The sequence below is a fragment of the Rhinoraja longicauda genome, chromosome 36 (genome assembly GCF_053455715.1).
Source record: "Rhinoraja longicauda isolate Sanriku21f chromosome 36, sRhiLon1.1, whole genome shotgun sequence".
In the NCBI taxonomy this organism is placed as follows: Eukaryota; Metazoa; Chordata; class Chondrichthyes; order Rajiformes; family Arhynchobatidae; genus Rhinoraja; species Rhinoraja longicauda.
The window spans coordinates 14,840,764-14,861,283 of record NC_135988.1 but is presented as its reverse complement, the minus strand read 5'-3'; the positions used below and the strand labels follow the sequence as shown (position 1 = coordinate 14,861,283).

The following is a 20,520-nucleotide window of genomic DNA, read 5'->3' as shown; positions in this document are numbered from 1 at the left end:
GCTTCATTCCAAAACAGACTGTGCCCGCATTCAGGAATGTACCAAGCAGTTGCTGACACTTCAATGTCAAAGCAGCATTGCCCGGAGAAGATTTGGAAGGTTGTGTCTGTCAGTTGAGCAACTCTGGCCGTTTGGCTTCACTGGGCAGTGAAACAATGATTATTGCCCCGTGAACAGCGTCTAGTCAGCAGCTGGGAAACCAGGACTTACACTGCAACACCAAACCCCCCCCCCCCCCCTAAAAATACCACAGATGCTGCACATTGTTATGAAAGCAGAAAAAGGCAGGAAATTCTCAGCAGGTAGGGCAGGGCGTGTGGAGAAACATCCAAGCTCAAGTTTCAGGCCCTTCAACAGAATGGAGGAAAACTCACTAGCCCCGAAACGTTGACTGTTCCTCTCCCCACCGGAGCTGCCTGACCCGCTGAGCATTTCCAGCATCGTCTGTTTCTATGTTAGTTACGCCGAAGAGGTCATGTGAAAATAGTGTCCCTGTGAGTGGCGGTAACCAGCATAAAACGGAACCAGCACCCGAGGAAAACAACCTTCTAACATATTGAACTAATGAAGGTATTTATTCACAAAATGCTGGAGTAACTCAGCAGGTCAGGCAGCATCTCGGGAGAGAAGGAATGGGCGACATTTCGGGTCGAGACCCTTCTTCAGTCTGAGAAGGAATGGGCGACATTTCGGGTCGAGACCCTTCTTCAGTCTGAAGAAGGGTCTCGACCCGAAACGTCGCCCATTCCTTCTCTCCCGAGATGCTGCCTGACCCGCTGAGTTACTCCAGCATTTTGTGAATAAATACCTTCGATTTGTACCAGCATCTGCAGTTATTTTCTTACTGAACTAATGACATTAAGTTACAGTGCCAATACTGAGCCCATACAGAAGGTGGGGGATAGGCCCGACAAAATGGGAGCCGGCTCCATAAATGCTTCTTTTGTATTCCTGTAATGTAATTGCGGTGCTGGTTCGAAGGGCCGAATGGCCTACTCCTGCACCCATTGTCTATTGTAATAATAGCACTACACAACACATTTTCAGCTCTTACATTACTTGCTCTAGACGCGACTGCTGTCTGCTAAGATTGTTGTGCGAGAGTGACTGACATTAAGTTTACCACAGGGCACACACATTTGGAAATTCCAGCCCCAGTCACCACGTTGTGTAGTTGTAGCTGCACACACACATACACACGCTACAGTTCAGGAATCCCACGAACGTCCACGGACCAGGTGCACAGGAGGGGAGAACGGCAGGTGCTGCAACGGAGAACGTTTGGTCACAGCAACCAGGGGTCAATAGCTCGGCCTTCAAGGCGAAACCGCTGGAGGTGCCGACCACAACGATGGTCAACTCCGTGCTGGAGTCTTCGTAAGTGCAGCGAAGATAAGGAAGACAAGAAGCGACAATAAAGAAAACGAGGGGGGGCGGGGGGGAGATTTCAAGCAGGAAGCTGGCTGGTGGAGGACGAATCTCGATCCGATGCTTGGAGCAAGTGCCTTCAGGGTTATGTGCGGACTTGAAACTTTCCAGCTTTCGTCATGTACTTGATGCCTTTGAATGGTTTGTATTTTTCTCCGTACATGTCCAGTCGGTTTACCTTCAGACCTGAGACAAGATGCAACACAGGATCAAGTCAGTAGGGCTTACCTCAGTTCAGATCACTCGGCCTCACACATTCAACAGTGATAGGAGCAGAATTAGGCCATTTGGCCCATCACGTCTACTCCGTCATTCAATCTTTCCCTTTCAACCACATTCTGTCTCATCTCCATATCCCCCGACATCCTTACAAATCAAGAATCTATCAATCTCCACCTTAAAAATATCCATTGAGGTCCTCCACAGCCGTCTGTGGCAATGAATTCCACAGATTCACCAGCTTCTGACTAAAGAAGTCCCTCCTCATCTCTGTTCTAAAGCTCCTTTTATTCTGAGGCTGTGTTCTCGGGTCCTAGACACTCTCACTGGTGGAAATATTCTCTCCGCATCCACTCGACCCAAGCCTTTCACTATTCGGTGAGTTTCAACGAGGTCCCATCTCATCCTTATAAAAACAATATATTGCAGGACACGGAAATGGAATCGTATTTTATGGACATGTACATATGATAATAGGCCGGCACAGTTCTGCAACAGGTAGGGCCACCCGACCTTATTGTTCGATCCTGACTGTGTGGAGTTTGCACGTTCTTCCTGTGACCACTTGTTTTCCCCCCAGGTGCCCTAGTGTCCTTCCACATCCCAAAGAAGTGTTTGGATCGGAAGGTTAAATGGCTTCTGTAAACTGCCCCCACTATTTCCTGGTGAGGGGTAGAATCTGAGTTGATGACAACATGGGGAGAATAAAATTTAGGATTGGTGTAGATAGATAGTTGATGGTCAGCACGGACTTGGTGGGACGAAGGGCCTGTTCGTGTGCTGTACGACTCAGACACTAAAGGACTGGTTTTTTTCCGGGTGCTCCGGTTTACCTCCTACATTCCAAGGACGTACAGATTTGTAGGTTAATTGGCTTCGATAAGTTGTTAGTAGCAGTCCCTGGTGTGTAGGATAGGCAATAGACAATAGGTGCAGGAGGAGGCCATTCGGCCCTTCGAGCCAGCACCGCCATTCAATGGCTGATCATTCTCAATCAGTACTCCGTTCCTGCCTTCTCCCCATACCCCCTGACTCCGCTATCCTTAAGAGCTCTATCTAGCTCTCTCTTGAATGCATTCAGATAGTGCTAGTGTGCAGGGCAATCGCTGGTCGGCACGGACTCCGTGAGCCAAGGGGCCTGTTTCCACACTCCATTTGTAAAGTCTAAAGACTGGGAGAAACAGGAGGGCAGATACAAATCTTCTCAGGGTATTTCAAAGCGGAGCAAACCTGAACAATCTCGACGCACTGCAGCTGAAATCAGAACTGGCAACTCCCTTACATTTGTAATGAGAGGTCATGATAGTAGTACGCGAGTAATGAAAATGTCATGGCGTGGCAGTTCAAGCACTGTTCCAAGATCGGAACTGCATCAAAGGGTCTAACTTTCGACAAAGCCAGACAGTAATTAATGCAGAACCAGTTCACTTAGAAAATAAATCAAAGAATCAATTGCAATTCATCAGTTAAGATTCATGTTAGGCATGCTACCATTGTTTGTACAAGAATCTTTCATTGTATGAAGTGGATTCAAATGAGAGCCAAGGCAACTAGCTTAGATGGGCATCTTGGGCGGCACGGTGGCGCAACGGTAGAGTTGCTGCCTTATAGCGAATGCAGCGCCGGAGACTCAGGTTCGATCCTGACTACGGGCGCCGTCTGTACTGAGTTTGTACGTTCTCCCCGTGACCTGCGTGGGTTTTCTCCGAGATCTTCGGTTTCCTCCCACACTCCAAAGACGTACAGGTATGTAGGTTAATTGGCTGGGTAAAATGTAAAAATTGTGTGTAGGATAGTGTTAGTGTGCGGGGATCGCTGGGCGGCGCGGACTCGGTGGGCCGAAGGGCCTGTTTCCGCGCTTAATCTCTAAATCTAAAAAATCTTGGTCGGCATGGATGAGTTGGGCCCCAAGGACCTATTTTCATGCTTGCTGTATGATTCGAAGTGCCCCGTCTGACCGTTCAAATTTTCCCAAAGAAAATGATATTGCCCAGTGGGAATAGCAAGCACTTGCTGGTCACCAGAGGAACTAAAAATAAATGAACACATCTGTAGAGTCTAAGTGCACAGAAACAAACCCATCAGCCAACCATGCCGACTATCGACTGTATCTCTAAACTAAACTAAATCTACACTCATGAAATCTGTGCACTAATCCCAAAGCTGTACTTCTGTCCCACCATTAACTACTTGCTTGTGGCTCTCCTACTTCCTATATTACAGCAGTGACTACACTATAACAAACCTCTGCTGGTTGCAGAGCATCTGGAATGGAAGTGAAAGGTGCCCGTTAAATACGTATCTTGCTCCTCTCCTTGAACATCTCACAAACCAAGATGACTCGATCCCTCGCGCGGCGTACCTGAAATGGCCAACTGTTGGATCTTGAACTGGACATTAATGTTCGGGTTCTCATCGGGTTTGGGAGTGCCTGCCTGCAAGCTCATGGAACCCTTCAGACAGGGCAGCTTCTGAGGATTGATCTTCCCAATATCCCACGTCAGGACCTGCAACACGTCCAGGGAAAAGGAAGGCCGGCGTTAGAGGCAAGAGCAACTCATATCAGTGACATTATCATAACGCTACCACCAAAATGGTTCAATTCAATCCCGGTTGAAGCAAGTGAGGAGAGTGTTGACAGGACTTATTCTTAAAGCCCAAGAATGAACGAGGCTACAGAATGTGGTAGACGTTGCCTGGGTCATCACGGATACAGACCCTCCCACCATCAAAAGGATCTTTCGGATGCACTGCCTCAAGAAGGCAGCTAATATCATCAAAGACCCTTACCGACCTGGCCACACACTCTTCTCATTGCTACAATCGGGATTGTACAGAAGCCACATTACCTCCAGGTTCAAAACCAGCTTCTTCTCTTCAATCGTCAGGCTCTTGAACTCCTGGACTGAGGTAATCGGGTCATTACCTCCATGCCTCCTGGTTCAGATGCAGGATCCTACACAACCCTGCCTCAGCACCGAACTAAATAGACATTGTATACACTGGAATCAGCCAATCATCCCTGTCCCGCCTGCAATTGGTCCAAAACGCCGCAGCGAGACTCCTGACGGGTACCCGTAAAAGGGACCACATCACCCCAATTCTGGCCTCTCTCCACTGGCTCCCAGTACGGTATAGAATCAACTTCAAGCTCCTCCTATTCACATACAAAGCCCTAAACGGGCTTGCCCCTCTATCAAAAATCTTCTAACCCACCACTCTATCTCCAGGTCCCTCAGGTCGGCCGACTTGGGGCTACTGACTATCCCGCGGTCTAGGCTTAAGCTCAGGGGTGACCGCGCTTTTGCGGTTGCAGCTCCTAGACTGTGGAACAGCATCCGTCTCCCCATCAGAACTGCCCCCTCCATCCACTCCTTTAATTCCAGGCTCAAAACCTATTTCTACTCCCTAGCGTTTGAGGCCCTCTGAGGGGGCGCTGTGAACTGTTTATGTATGTGCTGTTATGTTTGTGTGCCATTGTATGTTCGTTCTTAGTACCTGAACTGATGTACAGCACTTTGGTCAACGTGGGTAGTTTTTAAATGTGCTATACAAATAAAATTGACTTGACTTGTGTAGGTTCCATTAAGTACTTTGCTTTGCACTATTATGGTTGGTCACTGATGATTCATTTTATTATTGATTATTGCAAATTAATTTCTGACCTAATGTTCTGAATTATTGTATATTTACTTGTTGTGTTAATGTGTCTTCAAAGCTGCAGCAAGTAAGAATTTCATTGTACCTGTTCTCAGTACATACTGTATGACCATTACACACTCTTCACTCTCGATTCCCCAAACAAATTAATTACACAGCACTAGACATAAAATGCTGGAGTAACTCAGCGGCACAGGCAGCATCTCTGGACAGAAGGAATGGGCGATGTATCCAGTCGAAGCCCTTCTTCAGACTGAGAATCAGGGGGGGAAGAAACTAGAGGCGTGAAAAGGCTCAGAACAAATCAGTGCCGGCACCGATGACCAGGGAACGGTGGAGGCCATAATTGGAGAGGCTGCCTCACCCGCTGAGTTACTCCAGCTTTTTGTGTCTATCTTTGGTGTAAACCAACATCTGCAGTTTCTTCCTACAAATTAACTACACTCTACCCAACATGTTTACGGACTCCTGGTATGGACAATTCCTATACAGGTGCTCCTCAACCTACGTTCCGATAAACCCATCGCAAACCGAATAATATCGTGCGCCAAAATGCACCTAATATCCCCCTAATCACGTGGCCGAGAATGTCCACGATTCTCGATATATTGGAGTACAGGTGCTGCCCGACTAACGATGCTTCGACTTACGATATTTTGACTTGACTATGGTGCAAACGCTGGGCAACGGCAGCTCGCTTCCGGCCACGTGATCAGGTGTATTAAGGGTAAAGTCAAAATAGCGCAAGTCGAAGCATCGTTAGTCGGGCAGCACCTGTACTCCAATATATCGAGAATCGTGGACATTCTCGGCAAGCCAGGCAGCATATGTGGGGACGGAGATGAACGGGACGTTTCAGGTTGATGAATGGGGTGGGAGCTGCTTTAGGTCCTCGTGGTCCACCCTGGGCAGTTCTACGGAACTGGCAACATTTGCAGCAAAGCGTCAACTACGATACTCTGAAGCACCAATTGCCACTTTTGATTGTTGTAGTTGACGTACGAAAGGAGGTCGATGACTGCTCCGTTACCTTGGTGACTGGGTCAAAGGTGAAGTTCCCTTGCGTGGAGGTGAGATTCACGTTCAGCACCACCTTTGGCAGCTGGCTAGTCACGACAGTCCCCTCCAGCACTTTCCCCATCGTCTGCTTCGGCCCGATAGTGACCTCGAACCGCCCCGTCGAGCTGCCGTCCCGGAAGCTGATGTTGTGCTTGACGTAGATGGGAATGGCCACCAAACTGAAAGGCAGAACAAATGCAGTCAAGATTTCGTGCAGCAGAACCTCCGATGCCAGAACATGGCAGAATCAGCCATGGCTGAATGGTGGAATAGACCCGATGGGCCGAATGGCCGAATTCTGCTCCTATAACTTGTGAACCCCTGAACATGGTCAGCAGGTTGCATTTATCAATGCATGCGCGTAACTGTCAAAGCTAGTATTTCCCAAACAGCAGGGAAACAGGCCCTTCTGTCCAACATATCTCTGCTGACCGAGATGCCCCATCTACACTAGCCTCACCTGTCCACATATGGCCCATATATATATATATATCCCTCTAAAACTTACCCATCCACAAACCTGTCCAAATGTCGTCTAAGCGTTATTATCGCACCTACCTCAATTAGCTCCTCTATCAGAAACAGGTAACTGCAGATGCTGGTTTACAAAAGCATACACAAAGTGCTAGAGTAACTCAGGGGGTCAGACAGCATCTCTGGAGAACTTTCCTGACCCAAAGCGTCAGCTATCCTTGTTTTCCAGAGATGTCGCCTCACTGCAGACTTACTCCAGCACCGGTAGATCGGGTGGTCAAGAAGGCGTAGGAGAGTACTGCAGCTGCTGGTTTAAATCAAAGGTAGACAGGAGTAACTGGGCGGGTCGGGCAGCATCTCTGGAGAGAAGGAATGGGTGACGTTTAGAGTCAAGATGTCTGAAGAAGGGTCTCGACCCGAAACGTCACCCATTCCTTCTCTCCAGAGATGCTGCCTGACCCGCTGAGTTACTCCGGCATTTTGTGTCCAACTCTGTGGTCAAGAAGGCTTTCAGCACACAGGCCTTCATTAATCAGAGTGTCGAGTATAGAAGTATAAGAAAATAACTGCAGATGCTGGTACAAATCGATTTATTCACAAAATGCTGGAGTAACTCAGCAGGTCAGGCAGCATCTCGGGAGAGAAGGAATTGGGTGACGTTTTTTTCACAAAATAGAAGGGTCTCGACCCGAAACGTCACCCAATTCCTTCTCTCCCGAGATGCTGCCTGACCTGCTGAGTTACTCCAGCATTTTGTCAAGTATAGAAGTTGGGAGGTTATGTTATAGTTGGACATGAATTTGGTGAGGCCATGTTTGGAGTATTGTGTTCAGTTTTGGTCCCTGTTATAGGAAAGATGTTGTTAAGCTTGAAAATGTGCAGAGAAGATTTAAGAGGACGTTGCAAGGACTTTAGGCCCTGAGCTAGAGGCAGAGGTTGAGCAGGCTAGGAAATTATTCCTTGGAGTGCAGGAGGATGAGCGGTAATGTAATAGATGTGTAGGAAAAATAATAATAAATAATAATAATAAACAAATAAATAATATATATATATTTTTTTAAAGTAATAGATTTTTTTAGCGATACAACGCGGAAACAGGCCCTTCGGCCCACGCCGCCCAGCGATCCCCGCACATTAACACTATCCTACACACACTAGGGACAATTTTTACATTTAATTAACCCAGCCAATTAACCTACAAACCTGTACGTCTTTGGAGTGTGGGAGGAAACCGAAGATCTCGGAGAAAACCCACCCAGGTCACGGGGAGAACGTACAAACTCCCTACAGACGGTGCCCGTCGTCAGGATCGAACCCGGGTCTCCGGCGCTGCATTCGCTGTAAGGCAGCAACTCTACCGCTGCGCCACCGTATATAAGATCAGAGGAATAGATAAGGTAAATGCAGTCTTTTCCCCAGAGTAGAGGAATAAAGAACCAGGGGACGTAAATTTCAGGAGAGGAGGGAAAGATTTAACAAGGACCCGAAAGGATGTTTTTTTAAATATACACACAAAGTGTGGTCGATATATGGAACGAGATGCCAGAGGAAGTAGGTGAGGCAGGTGCTATCACAACATTGGACAGGTACAGGATAGGATAGTATAGGTCTGACAATAGACAACAAGTGCAGGAGTAGGCCATTCGGCCCTTCGAGCCAGCACCACCATTCAATGTGATCATGGCTGATCATTCTCAATCAGTACCCCGTCCCTGCCTTCTCCCCATACCCCCTGACTCCGTTATCCTTAAGAGCTCTATCTAGCTCTCTCTTGAATGCATTCAGAGAATTGGCCTCCACTGCCTTCTGAGGCAGAGAATTCCACAGATTTACAACTCTTTCTGACTGAAAAAGTTTTTCCTCATCTCAGTTCTAAATGGCCTACCCTTTATTCTTAAACTGTGGCCCCTTGTTCTGGAAGGGTGTGGGCCAAACATTCTGGGAAACTTCCTCTGGACACTCTCCAACGGCAGCACATCCTTCCTCAGATAAGGGGCCCTCACAATGCTCCAAACTTGGTCTGACCAGCCAGCGCCTTATAAAGTGGAAGGTGCCTCAGCTTGTTGAACAATCCCAGGGCATTATATGAGCTTTCTTATCATAAGTGGATACAACACCTTTGAATTTAATATCTCTAATCTGAACAGTTTTAAACAATGGATGCTTTATTTCTAGATTTGTGTCACGCTATTACTATAAATTACATTGAGGTCAAAAACCAAATGAACCAACAAGTAGTCAGGAGATTAAGTCAGTGGATAACTTAGAAAGAGAGATTTGGGCAGGGATAAGCTAATACAAATGTGAAACTTTGTTAAATACGTTTCAGATTTTGATATTCTGATGACGGGTCAGGGGAAAATGACAGAGTCAGAGAGTGATGCAGCGTGGAAACAGGCCCTTCGGCCCAACTTGCCCACACCGGCCAACATGTCCCAGCTACACTAGTCCCACCTGCCCGCGTTTGGCCCTCATTCCTCTAAACCTGTCCTCTCCATGTACCTGTGTAGGAAGGAACTGCAGATGCTGGTTTAAACCGAAGATAGACACAAAAAGCTGGGGTAACTCAGCGGGACAGGCAGCACCTCTGGGTAACGTTTCGGGTCGAGATCCTTCTTCAGTCTGAAGAAGGGTCTCGACCCAAAACGTCACCCATTCCTTCTCTTCAGAGATGCTGCCTGTCCCGCTGAGTTACTCCAGCTTTGTGTGTCTGTCTCCTATCCATTCACCTGTTTAACTGTTTCTTAAACATAATCTCTGCCTCAACTACCTCCTCCGGCAGCTCGTTCCATACACCCACCAACCTTTGTGTGAAAAAGTTACCCCTCAGATTCCTATTAAATCTTTTCCCCTTCACCTTAAACCTATGTCCTCTGGTCCTCGATTCGCATTCTGTGCACCTACCCAATCTATTCCTCTCATGATTATATATACATTATAATACGTATTAAAAGTTATTCTCCCGAGAAAGTTACAGCTTTATTGATCTCCCAGAAAGAACGTTGAAATGGGAAAAGTCAATTAGGAAGCCACGCATCATGTTTTAATCAACGTGTTTATGTTTAAAGGAAGATATATTCAAAAATGAACATTATAAATCCACAAAGACATTCGGCCTGAAAATTTCCCAATGACAATGAAATATCTCACTGCTTACAATGCAGTTGTAGCTAGTTCTCAAACAGTTCTGCTGTGATACTGAATAACGTGCTTAAGGGAATCAAGGAGATTGGGACTATGCAGGAAAGTGGTCAGAGAGTCATACAGTGGGGAAACAGGAGCCTTCAGCTCACCACATCCATGCTGACCATCAAAAAACTATGTTAGATAGAGCTCTTAAGGATAGCGGAGTCAGGGGGTATGGGGAGAAGGCAGGAACGGGGTACTGATTGAGAATGATCAGCCATGATCACATTGAATGGCGGTGCTGGCTCGAAGGGCCGAATGGCCTCCTCCTGCACCTATTGTCTATCTGTACTAATCTCATTACTAGCTATTTCCCCACAGCCTTCTATATCAGTGATTCAAGTGTTCGTCTATCTACTTGATAAGTATTGCAAGAGTCACCACCTCAACTACCATTTCAGTCAGTGCATTCCAATCACCGTCTGGGTAAAATAAATCTTCCTCAGATCTCCTCTAAACCCGATTAACATAAACTTATATCCTCCAGTTTAAGATGCCTCTGCTCTGGGAAAAGGTTTGCTACAATCTACCTCCTCTGTGCTCCTCCCGATTCTGTTTACCCCACTAGTGTCCCCACTCCAAGGACGTCAAACCCAGCCTGTCCAGTCTCTGCTTGCAACTGCAGCACTCCATCCCAGGCAACATCCCAGTCAATATAACAATATAACAATATAACAACTACAGCATGGAAACAGGCCTGTCCGGCCCTACCAGTCCACGCCGACCATTTTCCCTGACCTAGTCTCATCTACCTGCACTCAGACCATAACCCTCTAATCCCCTCTTATCCATATACCTATCCAATTTACTCTTAAATAATAAAATCGAGCCAGCCTCCACCACTTCCACCGGAAGCCCATTCCATACAGCCACAACCCTCTGAGTAAAGAAGTTCCCCCTCATGTTACCCCTAAACCTTTGTCCCTCAATTCTGAAGCTATGTCCCCTTGTTGGAATCTTCCCCACTCTCAAAGGGAAAAGCCTACCCACGTCAACTCTGTCCGTCCCTCTCAAAATTTTAAAAACCTCTATCAAGTCCCCCCTCAACCTTCTACGCTCCAAAGAATAAAGACCCAACCTGTTCAACCTCTCTCTGTAGCCTAAGTGCTGAAACCCAGGCAACATTCTAGTAAATCTCCTCTGTACCCTCTCCATTTTGTCGACATCCTTCCTATAATTTGGCGACCAGAACTGCACACCATACTCCAGATTCGGCCTCACCAATGCCCTGTACAATTTCAACATTACATCCCAACTTCTATACTCGATGCTCTGATTTATAAAGGCAAGCATACCAAACGCCTTCTTCACCACCCTATCCACATGAGATTCCACCTTCAGGGAACAATGCACAGTTATTCCCAGATCCCTCTGTTCCACTGCATTCCTCAATTCCCTACCATTTACCCTGTACGTCCTATTTTGATTTGTCCTACCAAAATGCAGCACCTCACACTTATCAGCATTAAACTCCATCTGCCATCTTTCAGCCCACTCTTCCAAAAGGCCCAAGTCTCTCTGTAGACTTTGAAAATCTACCTCACTATCAACTACTCCACCTATCTTAGTATCATCTGCATATTTACTAATCCAATTTGCCACACCATCATCCAGATCATTAATGTAAATGACAAACAACAGTGGACCCAACACAGATCCTTGGGGCACTCCACTAGACACTGGCCTCCAACCTGACATACAATTGTCAACCGTTACCCTCTGGTATCTCCCATTCAGCCATTGTTGAATCCATCTTGCAACCTCACTATTAATACCCAACGATTTAACCTTCTTAATCAACCTTCCATGTGGAACCTTGTCAAATGCCTTACTGAAGTCCATATAGACAACATCCACAGCCTTGCCCTTATCAATTTCCCTGGTAACCTCTTCAAAAAATTCAAGAAGATTAGTCAAACATGACCTTCCAGGCACAAATCCATGTTGACTGTTTCTAATCAGGCCTTGATTATCCAAATAATTATATATATTGTCCCTAAGTATCTTTTCCATTAATTTTCCCACCACAGACGTCAAACTAATAGGTCTATAATTGCTAGGTTTACTTTTAGAACCTTTTTTAAACAAAGGCACAACATGCGCAATGCGCCAATCTTCCGGCACCATCCCTGTTTCTAATGACGTTTGAAATATTTCCGTCATAGCCCCTGCTATTTCTGCACTAACTTCCCTCAATGTCCTAGGGAATATCCTATCAGGACCTGGAGACTTATCCACTTTTATATTCTTCAAAAGTGTCCGTACCTCCTCTTCTTTAATCCTCCTAATTTCCATCACTACTCTACTTGTTTCGCTTACCTCACATAATTCAATATCCTTCTCCTCGGTAAATACCGAAAAAAAGAAATTGTTTAATATCTCCCCCATTTCTTCCGGCTCAGCACATAGCTGTCCACTCTGACTCTCTAATGGACCAATTTTATCCCTCACTATCCTTTTGCTGTTGACATATCTGTAGAACCCCTTGGGGTTTACTTTTACATTACTTGCCAAAGCAGCCTCATATCTTTTTTTCGCTTTTCTAATTTCCTTTTTAAGATTCCTTTTACATTCTTTATATTCCTCAAGAACCTCATTTACTCCCTGCCGCTTATATTTATTGTATATCTCCCTCTTTTTCCGAACCAAGTGTCCAATTTCCCTGGAAAACCACGGCTCTTTCAAATTATTATTCTTTCCTTTCCACCGAACAGGGACATAAAGACTCTGTACTCTCAAAATTTCACCTTTAAATATCCTCCATTTCTCTATTATATCCTTTTCATAAAACAACAATTTCCATTTCACTCCTTTTAAATCCTTTCTCATCTCCTCAAAATTAGCCTTTCTCCAATCCAAAATCTCAACCCTTGGTCCAGATTTGACCTTCTCCATAATGATATTGAAACTAATGGCATTATGATCACTAGACCCAAAGTGCTCCTCAACACATACCTCCGTCACCTGACCCATCTCATTTCCTAACAGGAGGTCCAACACTGCCCCTTCTCTGGTAGGCACCTCTACGTATTGCTGCAAAAAACTATCCTGCACACATTTTACAAACTCCAAACCATCCAGCCCTTTAACAGAATGTGATTCCCAGTCTATATACGGAAAATTGAAATCACCCACAATCACCACTCTGTGCTTACTACTAATATCTGCTATCTCCTTACATATTTGCTCTTCCAATTCTCGTTCCCTATTTGGCGGTCTATAATACACCCCTATAAGTGTTGCTAAACCTTTCTCATTTCTGAGTTCCACCCAAACAGCCTCCTTAATCGAGCCTTCTAGTCTGTCCTGCCAAAGCACTGCTGTGATATCCTCCCTGACAAGCAATGCAACACCCCCACCTCTTGCCCCTCCGATTCTATCACATCTGAAACAATGAAATCCTGGAATATTTAATTGCCAATCGCAACCCTCCTGCAACCATGTTTCACTGATCGCCACAACATCATACTTCCAGATGTCAATCCAGGCTCTAAGCTCATCCACCTTTCTTACAATGCTCCTAGCATTAAAATATACACATTTAAGGGACCCATTATTTCTTATTCTCAGTTTATTTCTTTTCCCTTCTTTCTCTCCTTTCTCTCCTACATATTGGGTCTGAGTGTTTCCCTTTTCTGCCTCCTGCCTCACACACTGTCTATTAGCTATCTGAGTTTGAGTCCCTCCCCCCAACCGTACTAGTTTAAAGTCTCCGCAGTTATTTTAGCAAATCTCCCCGCCAGGATATTGGTTCCCCTCGGGTTCAGATGCAACCCGTCCTTTTTGTACAGGTCATACTTCCCCCAGAAGAGGTCCCAATGATCCAGAAACTTGAAACCCTGCTCCCTGCACCAGTTCCTCAGCCACGTATTTATCCTCCACCTCACTCCATTCCTATTCTCACTATCGCGTGGCACAGGCAGTAAGCCTGAGATTATTACTTTGGAAGTCCTTTTTTTTAACTCTCTTCCTAGCCCCCTGAATTCTCCTTTCAGGACCTCTTCCCTTATCCTACCTATATTGTTGGTACCTATATGTACCACGACCTCTGGCTCCTCTCCCTCCCCTTTCAGGATATCCTGGACACGCTCAGACACATCCCGGACACCGGCACCAGGGAGGCAAACCGCCATCCGGGTCTCCCGACTGCGTCCACAGAAACGCCTATCTGACCCCCTCACTATAGAGTCCCCTATTACTACTGCTCTCCTCTTCCTTTCCCTACCCTTCTGAGCAACAGGGCCGGACTCCTTGCCAGAGGCCCGGGCACCGTCGTTGCCCCCAGGTAGGCTGTCCCCCCCAACAGTACTTAAACAGGAGTACTTATTTCCAAGGGGTACAGCCACCGGGGTACTCCCTAGTCCCTGCCTCTGTTCCTTGCCCCCCCTAACAGTGACCCACTTGTCTACCTCCCGTGGTCTAGGAGTGACCATCTCTCTGTAACTCCTATCTATAACCTCCTCACTCTCCCTGATCAGACGGAGGTCATCAATCTGCCGCTCCAGGTTCCTAATACGGTCCCTTAGGAGCCCCATCTCGTCACACCTGGCGCAGATGTGGATGTCTGGAAGACTATCAGACTCCCAGATTCCCCACATCCGACACCCAGAACAAAAAACTGCCCTGGCAGTCATACTCTCCAAACAAAGCCCCGCGCTCGGTTACTAAACCTACCGCCCAGCCGCTACTCCAACCGCCCACCCAAAAGAACTGAGTGATCTCCTGGGAGAGGCGAAAAACCGGATAAAAAACCCAGGCCAATTTGGGAAAAAATCCGGGAAATTCCTCTCCGACCCCAAGCTAGGCGATCGAAACTAGTCCGGGAGATCACACAGGTCTTACTCCTTACTATCCCCACACAATCCCCACACTACTTCCCAAGCAACACAGCTTGGTGCTGCTTGCTACTGCTGCTGCTGCTGCTGCTGCTACTGCTACTGCTGATTATTGCTGCTGCTACTGCTGATTGCTGCTGCTACTGCTGATTGCTGCTGCTACTGCTGATTGCTGCTGCTACTGCTGATTGCTGCTGCTACTGCTGATTGCTGCTGCTACTGCTGATCTCCTCTGCAACCTCTGTCACGCCCTTCCTTACTGAGATAGCAGATCGGCCATGATCCTGTCGAGGCAAGAGGGGCTAAATGGCCCAGTCCAGGTTCTATTTTGATATAGAGCAGAAACAAGGAACTACAGATGCTGGTTTACAAAAAAGGGCACAAAGTGCTGGAGGAACTCAGCAGGTCAGGCAGCATCTTTGGAGAACATGGATGGGTAATGTTTTGGGTTGGGACCCTTCTTCACACTGATTCAGTCTGAAGAAGGATCTCGACCCAATATGTCACCTCTCCACATTCTCCAGAGATGTTACCTGACCCACTTAGTTGCTCCAACATTTTGTGTCCTTTTTGCTATATGGTTAAGTTCTCATGTGAACATCCATTAAAGCCACTGGTGTATTCCAGAACTCCTTCCAGGACTAAGGTGGGCAAGATCCCCAATTGCAAGAGGAATGCAACAGGGCACTAATGTTAGTCCGTCCATCCCTTCATGCCAGTCATGTGCCACTTACTTCTGGGAACTGACGTGATAGGACAGGAGACGGAAATTCCCATCCGGCGGAATGAAAGAAAGGATTCTCTCCGACTCCCAGCGCTTGAAACGGACACAGGGATGGAAGCTGACATCGTCCAGGAGTCGGGAATTCTGCAATTGTTACAAAATCAGAATTGTTACCGATCAGAATCTCATGGGAAGATAGACACAAATTGCTGGAGTATGTTAGCGAGTCAGGCAGCATCTCTGGAGAAAAGGAACGGGCGAGGTTTCGGGTGGAGACCCTTCCTCATTGTTACGCATGCCCCTATTCACACGAGAGTCAGTGCGCATTGTTGCAATCCAGTGTACCTCGCCATGGGAGAACGGATCAAGTGTACTATGTCCAAGTTTGCTGATGATAGCATCGGTTGTTGGTGTGTATTGCAAGGAGGATGCAAAGAAGCTTCAGGAGGATATAGACACGTGAAGTGAATGAGCAAGGACTTGACCGATGGAATATAATGTGCAAAAATCAGAGGTCATTCACTTAGGTAAAAAAAAAATGAAAAGGCAAGCACTGTATTTTTTTAGCAAGTTGGTGTCCAGAGGTACTCTAGTAACTTTTGTACACATACCACTAAGAGTTAACAGTTTGGCACACACCGGAAGGCAAACTGAATGATGGCCCTTACTGTAAACGGAATTTGAATTCAAGAGTACAATTGTCATACTGCAGTGATACAGATAGGGCCCAGGTAAGACCACATCTCAAACACCATTACAGGTCTGATCTCCCACCCAAAGAATTATTTACACAGCACCAAAGTGATTTGGGCGATGGGGAGGGGAGCATGTGTTTTGAGATGTTCAACAGATCGAGTTTTGCTGCAAAGTATAGACTCTAAGTGCTGGAGAAACTCAGTGGGTCAGGCACCATCTGTTAAGTGAATGGATGGGCTGTGTTTCAGGTCAGGACCCTTCAAGCATTCTCACCACAGATGCTGCCTGACCAGTTGAGTTCCTTGAGCTCTGATTACTGCATCCCACTCTCCTTAGTTAAAGATTAGGTAGTGGATGGGCATTAAAGGTTATCTGAAAATAACCAGTCTTAAGAAGGGTCCCGATCCAAAATGTGTTATTTTAACTTTTTGTTTTGTTTTAGAGATACCGCGCAAAAATAGGCCCTTTGGCCCACCAAGTCCACGTCGACTAGCGATCCCCCATACACTAGAACTATCCTGGGGACAATTTACAATTTTAACGGAAGCCAATTAACCTACAGACCTGTACATATATTGCGTGTTGGAGGAAACCATAGCACCCAGGGAAAACCCACGCGGTCCTGGGGAGAACACACAAACTCCACACAGACAGCACACGTTGTGGCCTGGGTTCAATCCTGTCTGCATGGAGTTAGTACATCCTCCCTGTGACTGCAAGGGGTTTCTCCGGTTTCCTCCCACACCCCAAAGACATACATGTTTGTAGGTTAATTGGCTTCGGTAAGTTGCAAAACTTTCCTTAGTGTGTAGGACAGTGCTAATGTGCAGGCTGATCGCTGGCCGGCATGGACTCAGTGGGCCGAAGGGCCTGTTTGCGTGCTGTATCTCCAAAGTCTAAACAAACAACTTTGCGAATATATGAACACCATCAACATGCCACAAATAGAATGAAACATTTTCTCAGCTCATAAATGAAACTGGTCTCCAGTGGCGCACGAATACGTACCATGAATGAGAGGGTGAGATCTGGCATTCCAGTCAGCTTCACACAGGCATCAATAACACCCTGTATCTCAGCAAATATTGTTGAACCTGTGGGGAGAGAGAAGCAGCTTTAGAACAGATGATTCCCAGTTACAGCTGCCCGACAGGAAAGGCATGGGACAAAAGTACTCGTCGAGATATCAGAGCAAGCTTCCCATTTAGAAAGCTACGCAAGATTTCCCGTGATACAAGGAACTGCAGATGCTGGTTTGCCAAAAAAGGACGCAAAGTGCTGGAGTAACTCAGCGGGTCAGGCAACATCTCTGGAGAACATACCCGAAGAAGAGTCCCAAACCGAAACGTCATCTATCCATGTTCTCCAGAGAAGCTGCCCAACCCGCTGAGTTACTCCAGCACTCTGTGTCTTTTTTTTAAGACTTTCCAAGTCTCACGCACTGGTTTTGGACACCAAATGCATGAACACCACTTCTGACTTAAATGAACTGCTGCCAAGTGGGGTTAGAGAGAAGGGGCGAGAAGAGAAAACTGATAGCAAGTGCAGAAAAAAGACACAATACATGAAACAACTGGCAGCTTTATCGCAAGGGAGATGTTACCGTGACCACAGACAACAGAAATGACTGGGGTGATAAAGAAGGCATTCGGCAAGCTTGCCTTCGTAGTTTGGGGCATGAAATGGTGAAATCACTTTTCTAACCCGGGACTCTGGAGCTGAGGCAGCAGCTCCACCAGCTGTGCCTCTATGACGAAGTTAGGAAAAGGGGAATACTGTGTGAGGTTATCCACTTTGGTGGTAAGAATAAGAAGGCAGATTATTATCTGAATGGTGTCAAGTTAGGAAAAGGGGACATACAACGAGATCTGGGTGTCCTGGTGCATCAGTCACTGAAAGGAAGCATGCAGGTACAGCAGGCAGTGAAGAAAGCCAATGGAATGTTGGCCTTCATAACAAGAAGAGTTGAGTACAGGAGCAAAGAGGTCCTTCTGCAGTTGTATAGGGCCCTAGTGAGACCGCACCTGGAATACTGTGTGCAGTTTTGGTCTCCAAATTTGAGGAAGGATATTCTTGCTATTGAGGGCGTGCAGCGTAGGTTTACTAGGTTAATTCCCGGAATGGCGGGACTGTCATATGTTGAAAGACTGGAGCGGCTAGGCCTGTATACATTTGAATTTAGAAGGATGAGAGGGGATCTTATCGAAACATATGAGATTATTAAGGGGTTGGACACGTTAGAGGCAGGAAACATGTTCCCAATGTTGGGGGAGTCCAGAACCAGGGACCACAGTTTAAGAATAAGGGGTAGGCCATTTAGAACGGAGATGAGGAAAAACTTTTTCAGTCAGAGAGTTGTAAATCTGTGGAATTCTCTGCCTCAGAAGGCAGTGGAGGCCAATTCTCTGAATGCATTCAAGAGAGAGCTAGATAGAGCTCTTAATGATAGCGGAGTCAGAGGGTATGGGGAGAAGGCAGGAACGGGGTACTGATTGAGAATGATCAGCCATGATCACATTGAATGGCAGTGCTGGCTCGAAGGGCCGAATGAACCTACTCCTGCACCTATTGTTTATTGTTCTGGCTACCACCATATAGGAAGGATGTGGAGGTAATGGAAAGGGTGCAGAAGAGGTGCACCAAGGTGTTCCCTGGATTGGAGAATACCAGTGCAAGGAGAAATCGGACAAGCTTGGATTGTTTTCACTGGAGCATTGGAGACTGAGGAGCAACCCAATAAAAGTATCTACATGTATGAGACGCATGGATAGGGTAGATGGTGTTTTTCTCAGAGTGCAAATTGCATATACTAGAGGTCATATATTTAGGCTGAGAGGGGGATGTTTAAAAGGAGATTTGCAAGGCAAGTTTTATTTTACATACAGAGTTATAGATGCTGGAGCTTGCTGACAAGGGAGGTGGTGGAAACAAAACAACTTTTAAGAGCATTTTAACAGGCCCACGAACAGAGCAGGAATGGAGGGACAGAGACCATGTGCTGGCAGATGGGATTAGTTAGATTGGCCCACTGTGTCCTTGCCAACTGTAATATCAAAGGGCCTGTTCCTGCACTGTTCTACGTACGTCACTATGTGCAGTTTAATTTAGAGATACCATGTGGAAACAAGAGGTGCACCCTTTATGGAGTCTTCACTCCTTATGGGGAGTTTAGTCAAGGATGGAAATAAAGACTATCAAGCAGGAAAGTTGATTTAAGGAAGAGGTTCACCCACATTAGGAACAGTAGCAGGCTAGAGGAGCCAAATGGCCTACTCCAGCATTCAGTTCTTTTGTTCAGTGTGGTTTTCCAGTATAGGTGATGATAAGACAGCCACATTGGAATAATGGCAAAGATAGACACAAAGTGCTGGAGTAACTCATCGGGTCAGGCAGCATCTCTGGACAAAATGGATGGGTGAAGTTTTGGGTCGAGACCCTTCATTAGACTGATTGCAGGTGGGGGAGGCGGGGAAACTGGAAGCATGAAACCACCACCAGGACAAACCGGGGCAGCAACAGATGAACTCAGGCTGCCTGTCGGCTAGGGAGGGTGTGATCCAAGAGAGATACAAGCATTGCAAACTGTGGAACTGGTTAACGGACTTTACCTTTGGTACAAACCAGCATATGCAGTTCCTTTTTATTACATTAGGAATAATGGTAAAGGTCTGGAAGCAATTTTCTTGTTAATCCTCAAGGAGAAGACTAATGCTGGAGTAACTCAGCAGGTCAGGCAGCATCTCGGGAGAGAAGGAATGGGTGACGTTTCGGGTCGAGACCCTTCTTCAGACTAATAGCTGGGATGTGTGTTGTATATATTCCCGTGCATAGCACTGGGAGTTATGGTTCCCTTCAGATTCTACCACTCATCTACGCGCCCAACACACACGGGAGGCTCAGCAATGGGAATGGTTTAGTTTAAAGATACAACGTGGAAACAGGCCCTTCGCCCCACAAAGTCTATGCCGACCATTAATCGCCCGTTCACACTAGTTCTATGTTATCCCACATTCTCATGCATTCCCTACACACTAGGGGGCAATTAACAGAAGCCAATTAACCTGCAAATCTGCACATCTTTGGGATGCGGGAGGAAACCCACGCGGTCACAGGGAGAACGTGCATGCTCCAACAGACAGAACCCGAGGTCTGGATCTAACCCGGGACTCTGGAGCTGAGGCAGCAGCTCCACCAGCTGTGCCTCTATGACGAAGTTAGGAAAAGGGGACGTACAACGTG

The 20,520-nt window shown here is 46.6% G+C and overlaps 1 protein-coding gene across 1 annotated transcript in view; it reads right to left on the bottom strand.

Annotated features, from left to right (window-relative positions):
- Positions 1-731: 731 nt before the first annotated feature.
- LOC144610169 (AP-3 complex subunit mu-2) overlaps positions 732-20,520 on the bottom strand; it is a 36,115-nt gene continuing 16,326 nt past the window's right edge. The window contains exons 4-8 of the mRNA XM_078428719.1: positions 17,290-17,375; positions 15,596-15,729; positions 6,338-6,545; positions 4,010-4,154; positions 732-1,614 (exon numbers count right to left, since the gene is read on the bottom strand). Of these exons, the coding sequence (XP_078284845.1) occupies positions 1,514-1,614; positions 4,010-4,154; positions 6,338-6,545; positions 15,596-15,729; positions 17,290-17,375 (674 nt within the window). The 3' untranslated portion in view covers positions 732-1,513. The remainder of the gene's footprint in view (positions 1,615-4,009; positions 4,155-6,337; positions 6,546-15,595; positions 15,730-17,289; positions 17,376-20,520) is intronic.